Source organism: Crocodylus porosus, unplaced genomic scaffold (assembly GCF_001723895.1).
Source record: "Crocodylus porosus isolate Cpor-Errol unplaced genomic scaffold, CroPor_comp1, whole genome shotgun sequence".
Classification (NCBI taxonomy): Eukaryota; Metazoa; Chordata; order Crocodylia; family Crocodylidae; genus Crocodylus; species Crocodylus porosus.
In genome coordinates this window covers 35,542,469-35,550,019 of record NW_017728910.1, presented here as the reverse complement: position 1 = coordinate 35,550,019, position 7,551 = coordinate 35,542,469, and the positions used below count along the sequence as shown (strand labels likewise).

Here is a 7,551-nt window from a genome sequence, read left to right as displayed (position 1 = left end):
CAATGTAAAAGGTTAAAGAAAGTTTTTGTTTGAATTTGTACATATATGTTATTTCACTTATAAAACATAAACAACTACAGCTATAATTGCTGTGAATTTTGAAACGGACATTTTACAAAAGACCTTTCATTCCTTAGTCTCTGCTTTAAAGCCTGAATTACTTTGGAAAACATTATATTTGTCCCAGCCCTAGAAAGATTTACCATGAACTACGCATTTAAAAACCATTGATCCAAAAGTTGCCCAAGGCAGAGTGGGTTGAAAACTGAAAAGTTTTACCCCCCAAATTTGAAATTTTTCAACCAACCCTAGTACAAAACACATTTTCCTATTTTTACCTGTGCTACGAGTAGCACAGGCTAGTTACAACCGTGGTGCACAAGTGCAGGATGTGCAGACTTCGGCAGGCAAATGCCGACCTCCTGTCGCCGCACGAATGAATGAGAAAGTTGAGGAGGATTCAGTGTAAACTGGTAACCATGCTCCTAACTAGCTTCTTTGTGGTCAGTCTCAGCAGAAGCCCAATTTTGGAGTGGAGACTGCATTACCCGTTCACCCTGAGGTAGGGTTGCCAACCTCCCGGATGTCAACCGGGATCAGCGTTTATCTCCCGGTGGCTATTGAAAGCAATCCAGAAGATTTTAACAGGATATTTTAAGAAAAAGAAATGAGTGACATTAGGTCATGCTGCAGGGGGGGGGAAATCTCCTGAGGCCGCCCGGGCGGCAGGGGGCGCTGCAGGCGGCGGGCGCGCGCCGAGCGGCGCCCCGGCCTCTCTCTACCCGCCCCGCGCGGCCTCGCGGCGCTCGTTGGCTCCCGTAAAGGTGTCGCGCGTGTTCCGCCTCGCTCGTCATTCACCGCTCCGGCCCTGCGCCGCCGACCGCTCGCAGCGCGCCGCGCGGCCCGGCCCGGCCCCTTTCCCCCCTCCCCCCGGCCCGGCGCGATGGCGGCGAGCGCGAAGCGGAAGCAGGAGGAGAAGCACCTGAAGCTGCTGCGGGAGATGAGCAGCCTCCCGCCCAACCGCAAGTGCTTCGATTGTGACCAGCGCGGCCCCACCTACACCGACATGACCGTGGGCAGCTTCGTCTGCACCTCCTGCTCCGGCATCCTGTGAGTGCGGCGCGGCCGGGGTGGTGCTCTGGGCTCTGGCGGGTGGAGCTGCGAGTCCCTGCCCGGCTGGAAGTGGCCGCCGAGGAGCAGTTGGAGGCGGTTGGGCTGGGGGAGGAGAAGGAACTTTGTCGTCTCCTTTTTGGTCCTTTTCTTTTAAAAAAAAATGTCGAAGGGTTTGTTCGGGGTAGGTGCTGGCAAATCCTGTAGTGATGAGTCGGGCTCTGAGAGGCGAGGACTTCTCAGGGCCGTGGCTCATACCAGCTGGGGTCAAGCTGGAGCACCTCCCAGGGAGGGAGGTCTTGCAGCTTGTCTGACTCCATCCTGACTCCGTAGTTGGTCCAGCCCAAGCCACCCTTGCCTCTGGCGTCATTTCCAGACCACTTCCTTTCACAGTCTGCTGATGCTGGAAGGGTTAAAATGCATTACAGGTTTCTGAGACTTAGGCGGCCAAACAGCTTGCATGGACGAGCTGGCCTTTGCTTTGATTGGAAACTTTGGGAAATAAAGCTAAACCGGTTTGATAGAATATTAGTGAATTAACTTTGGATAATTTAAAGGCAAAGTGTTTAAGGGCTTTGTTGAGTAAACAGGTTTGTTTGCATGAGTAGGGCTGTCTAGGTGTGCAGGTGTTTACAAAGCTAGGTTCTGAGGGAAGGGTCAGAAAAATCTGAGAGATTTTTAAGTGTTTAAATGACAAATACTTTGTTCAGGGGTCTAGATCTATGCTTTGGAAGTGGGAGTTTAATAAATCATCTAGGAATCTGAAGAATCCTCTAACAGGAATGGATAAATGAATGGTGAAGGTATTGAAAACTAAGGGTGTTTGTGATGTACTGAGCGGGAGAGGGAGGACTTTAATTAGCATGGCTCTGAGAGGTGACACTCCAGGAGCTTTAGAGCATGTGTATCAGTGTCCCCATGCTGAAAAACGGTGGCTCATTGAACAAGCTTTAGTTGGTGTCCTTGCCACCACTTCTCAGCGCAGGGATGCTGATGCACGTGACCCTGGAATGTAGTAGTTACCACACTCCAGCAGACTCAGTTAATTACAGCTACAATTACAGCATGTCGCAGCAGCCTCACTGTATGTGTATAGGCACCCTTCGGTAGTATTTCTATGCCTGGCTGACAGCATTGCTAACTTCTGAACGGATAAAACATTTCAGCTTCATGCTGAATCTACACTGGACAAGCTATCTATTTGTTCCATCAGATTCCCGATTTAGTTTTTCTTTTTCTTTTCTATTCTCTCCTATGTTTTGCATAGATTTATTGGATGAGGCCCATTCATAACAGAGTGAATCTAGATTGTACAACTGAAGAGAAATCTAGAGCTTTTAATATTGGGTAGTCCCTAATATTGGTATGGCAAACTAATAAACTGCTTGCGTTTGCAGCTGTTTTAAGGTGCTGTGTATAAGCTTAATATTCTTACTGCTTGAATGGACAGTATAATTTCATCACACCACAGTACTACTTCTTAGTGGACTAGCTAGTCCTGGTCAACTAGTATGAGTGCACTTAATAAGATGCACAGTGAGTTCAGCTGAGATGCTTAGCATGGCTTGAAGTGGATTTGGGCTCTCTATCACCTGTCAGAGCTGCTATTTATGGACTAGAGACCCTAGTCCAGTATTTGATAATATTAAGGATGCACCTACAGTGAATCAAATGGCAGGGTAAGACTGATCACTTTTTTTTCTAGTTCACTATTTGACACCATTTTGCATACGAAAGCCACTGGCTGGTGAAACGATCTTAGTCTGTTAACAAATGCAAGAACTTTTTAAAGAGGATTTTAAAAACACTTTTCTGAACTAATAGAGCTTGTGTTTACAAATGGAATAATTAACTGTTATGAGACTTTAAAATGTTTTATCTAAACTTGGCTTTATTCATCTTGGCTTTCACTTATTTCTTAAATCATATATTCTGGATAAAATACAATACCATAATAAGTAACATTATAGGAATCTATCCTATGAAGTTTTGTCTTTCATAGTACATTAAAACTAAATGCTGAAACAAGTGGCACTTACTTGATAAGCTATCTACAGTTCTACTTAAGTTTTGCTGTTTTCAGTGACATTTTGCAAAGAGAGTATGTCAATGAAAATACAACTATAATTCAAGTTGACTGGTTTCTTACACAAAAAATCTCTAAACACCCTTACTGATGAATTCCACCTTCAAAATTTAAAAAGAAATTTAACTTTGAACATTATGAAGCTTTAAATAAACAAGTCTTGTGTATAAGTTAGTTTAAGGAAGTCTCTAAAATAAGGAATTTGTAGACTTTCCACATCTGGTGGAGTGGTTGTGATGTTGAGTACTTTGGAGGCTTATTTATATTGTTGTTATTTCGTCTGTGTCTTGCACTACTATAGCAGATCCCAGTACTTAATATTTAATAGCTTTGTTTGTGCGTTTTCCCTAGTCCAGCTCTGAAGAACACTTACTATGTGATATAGGTAAGACCAGTTGTTTGCACGGTGTAAATAAAAGATATCTAGATTTGCTGCTTATTCAAGTGGTGATTAACTTTTGATTAAGAGATCTCTTTGGAAGAGAAAAATGAAAGAACAGTGATTTTTTTTTTTTTCTTTTTTCTTTTAAACATTTAAAAAAAAACAATACTTCCGTAGGCAGCATAGTATTAGATGCAAGTATTGCTGACTGAACTTCCAGATTTGAAAGTTAACTGTTTTCTGACCATTCTTCTGGAATTGTGCAGTATAGCTAAATATTTTAGTGGCCTTAGTCAATACATCAAAGTATGTACTTACTCCTTCATTTGTGTCCAGTTTTGAATGTTTGCTAATGACCTTTCTCAGGTTTGGGCTTACATTAACATATAAACAAAAAAATTATAATGAAGACTTGACTTTAAAAATAGAATACAATGAAAATAGTGAATTTAAGGGTCTGTGGCCTCTTGATGCCCTCTGCTCTTGTGATTTGATTTTGTGGCTACATGTCATTCTGTTCCTGTGCTGTGTCAGTGAGGAATCCTAATGTGTTCGATTGGGACAAGGCTTGTACTAGGTGAACTATGCGTATTTGTTGGAGCATCTGGTGGGCAGGGACAAAAATAAACCATCTACCACTCTGGTTTCCTTTTCACATGTGTCCATTTCTGCCTTCTGGTTGGCTTCACGTGGTGTCCTAGGGGTGTGGGGGGTACTAGGAATGTGTGTCTTTTATGTTTGACAGGTGGAAAACTTCATGGCAAAAGTGATCATAGTAGGTGCACCAGAAAAATGTAAGCAGGGGGCTGCTACGTGAACTTGCAGAGAAGTCATGGAGAACCTTTCAAATGCTATGCCTTGATATAATGGCATCTCTATTTTACTATGCTCCATACCTCAAAATCACCCTTTGAAATTTTTGGCTAAATGCCACTGTGGCTCATCTCCCATCTGTCTCTGCATATCTCTTTCTTTCAGCTGCTCTTATCCTTTGCTGCATAGTCTTGTTTCCAACTTTCATAGATCAGCATTTTAAAGAAGATTGAGCAATAGCTGGTTCCTTTCTCCAGTAGTTATTAGAGGGGTTGGCTTTTTTGTAGCCTGAAAGCCTGCTTGTTTAATTCCTATTTATATTATTTAAAAATGCTATTTAAATTACCTGAATAGAAGATATAGGAACTACTTTGAAAACATCAGTTATCACTTGAGGGTTCAATTACTGTATTTGCCCAAATCCAAGATGCATCTGAATTAAAGATGACCTCCCAACATTAGATTCTTTATATAGAAAATTTGTCAGCTTTCTGTGTATAGCATCTAATTACTTATACTTGTTTCCCCCACCCCTGCTGCTGCAATGGGGCAAACAGTGGGGGCAGGGAGGCAGTGGGGGAGTTGAACAGTCTGAACCCCTCCCTTCCCCACACATGGCCTTTGTACTCTGTCACTTGCCCTCCCTTCTGCCAGCTCCAGTGCCTTAGCTTAGAAATAACATGCATGTATTTTGATACAGAACTTCCAATATCTTGTGGAAAAGCAAAGAAAATGCCTGGGCAAGTTTTCAAAAATGAAGCTAGGCTGAGTAAATATCTGTAATATAAATAGGGACCTACCAAATGGATGCTGCCCCCTGATCTTTGCAGGCAGAATGCAAGGCCTGGCAGCTATTTCATGGACAGACTGTGCTCCCCTTGACCTCTGCTTAAGAGGCCCCAGTAGCCCTGCCCCTTGCTGCTTTCTGGCTATGAGGTCTGTCCATCATGTAGCCCTGCTGCTTGCTGCAGATTGGTGGAGGGGTGGGGGGGGGCCACATGACAGGCAAACCTTGCAGCAGATCAGGCAGGGGGCAGGGGAGGCAGCCATCTTGCTGGCAGCCCTTTGACCAGGTAGTCCATGTCCCGGTGGGCTACTGCAGCACCCTGAGAGCTGTTGGCCTCCCCTGGGGAAATGACATTTTATTTTTCCATAAAATTTCTTTTTTTTTCCGTGGATTTCAAAGGCATTGCCGACCTTTGTGGGCAATGCTGGATTTCACAAAATCTGTGAAATTGTGATTTCGGTAGGTCCCTAAATATAAAGAATGAATATTGTAATGATTGCTAAAATAAAAAAATTACAGGTTTAAGAATTCACAATGAAGTTTAAACTTAAAAGAAATTTCAACAGCTTTAATTATAGAAATAGTTCATGCACAAATGCAGCCTTCACTCTGCCTTGCATTAATCCCAGCCCCCATTCTGTCCCTTTGGGAGCTGCAGATCTCTCATCCTGGTTATAGTTCTCTAACTTTAAGTATCTTGACTAAAGAACAAGGAAAATGCCCATACTACAAAGTGAGTGAAAGCTGAGCCATTCATATGGGATGGATATAATTTTAAACTGTTGTCTGTTTTGTCAACAGTACATCTTTCAGGATATATGTATATGTACACACATTGTATACATTGGGATTCCCAAGAGGTTGTTCAGCAAAATTGGAAGAATTGTGTGATGCTAAGGGCCAGATTCGGTTCCACCTGTTTGGTGTTGAAGTCTTGAAATGCAATCCAATTCCATTTTATTAGATGGAAACCGGTTGGTGTGTAGCCATTATTTTAGACTAAATCACAAAAAGCAGTAAGGAAGACCCACGTACCTTTTGTGTTAACTTCTCTGAACGACTCCAAATGGGTGAAAAGAAATTGCACCTAGATGCTGAGTAGGTGGAATAAGTTCTGGTCTTAAGCATGTAACTGATCATAATAGATAAGTTTTCTTTCCACCTAAGTACTTCTGTTATAAGTAGGGGTGCACTGATAGAGATTTTTGGGGCTGGTACTGATAGTTGATATTTAAGGAGGCATATTGGCCTATACTGATCTGATTTCTGATGCAACTGCCTCCAGCTGGTAAGTCCAGTATGGTGGAAGGGGCAGGGGGCGCAGCTCAGCACCCCCTACAGTGAGGTGGCTCCTGCTGTTGCTTTCACTTGGGAGAGGTGGGGGGGCATGTGCCCCCAGTTCTGTACAGGGTGTGCTGCTGCCAGGGCTGTGTGGGACTCTTCTCGGTGGGAGCTGGGCTTGGAGCGGGCGCTGGGAGGATGCTGCATCCACCCCAGATTTTGCCACCTGATGCAGCCCCAGCTCAATGCCCTGCCTCCACCCATGTGCTGGAAAGATCCGAGGCTGCACTGGGCAGCTGGCAGTGGTGGCACTGGAACCAAAACAGCAGTGAAGTTGCCCCTGTAGACGCACTGGAGGAGCACACTGGACCTTGCTGCTGATTGGCGGAGTGGAATGCATGGCAAACAGCCTTCTCAGCCAATCATTGGAGGGGGTGGATGCCATCTTGGCTGCTCCCCATTGCTTCAGTGCCCTTCCCCTCTGCTCCCCCCCCTGCCCCAGCAGACTGTTCAGCTGGACCACAGTGGCCATGAGGACTGCTGGCTCCCACTGGAGAACCAGCATTTATTATTAAACCACCCTTTCCCCTCCACCCCCTGGGATTTCATGATACTGTCCAATTTTGCAGACAATGCCCAATTTCATGACTTCCACAAAATCATGAATTGAGTTTTTCCTTAGTTATAAGGGGATCACTAATCTAGCAGACAGACATAGCAAAATCCAGGGCCTGGAAATGAAAACCTAGGCTAGAAAGCTGGTGCACATTTTTAATGGTGAGGGTAACCACCAAACAGCTTGCCAAAGGATTCCAGTAAATTCATGCCAAGATTTTGTCTTCCTAAATATGTGGTCTAGCTGAGCTGGAGACTCTTGAAGGGTCAGCAGCAAATTTGGTTTGGTGTTTTTTGGTTTTTTCTGGTGATGGCCATGGATGTGTACCTCTTTGGCATTCCTTTTCATAGAACCAAGATTACTTGACCTGGGAGGGTGTGGGCAGTGGAGTCCCCCAGGGCTCGGTCCTAGGGCCAGTGCTGTTCAACATCTTCATTAGCAACCTGGACGAGGGTGTGGAGAGCACCCTGTTCAAG

General features: G+C 44.3%; 1 protein-coding gene across 6 annotated transcripts in view; it reads left to right on the top strand.

The window, feature by feature from the left end:
- The first annotated feature begins 813 nt into the window (after positions 1-813).
- Positions 814-7,551, top strand: part of AGFG1 (ArfGAP with FG repeats 1) — a 62,548-nt gene continuing 55,810 nt past the window's right edge. For 2 of the 6 annotated variants that reach the window (XM_019533027.1, XM_019533028.1), the window contains exon 1: positions 818-1,110. In XM_019533027.1, the coding sequence (XP_019388572.1) occupies positions 944-1,110 (167 nt within the window). In that variant the 5' untranslated portion in view covers positions 818-943. Of the gene's footprint in view, positions 1,111-7,551 lie in introns of all 6 variants that reach the window. The other 4 variants (XM_019533026.1, XM_019533024.1, XM_019533023.1 and 1 more) reach the window with 4 other exon arrangements.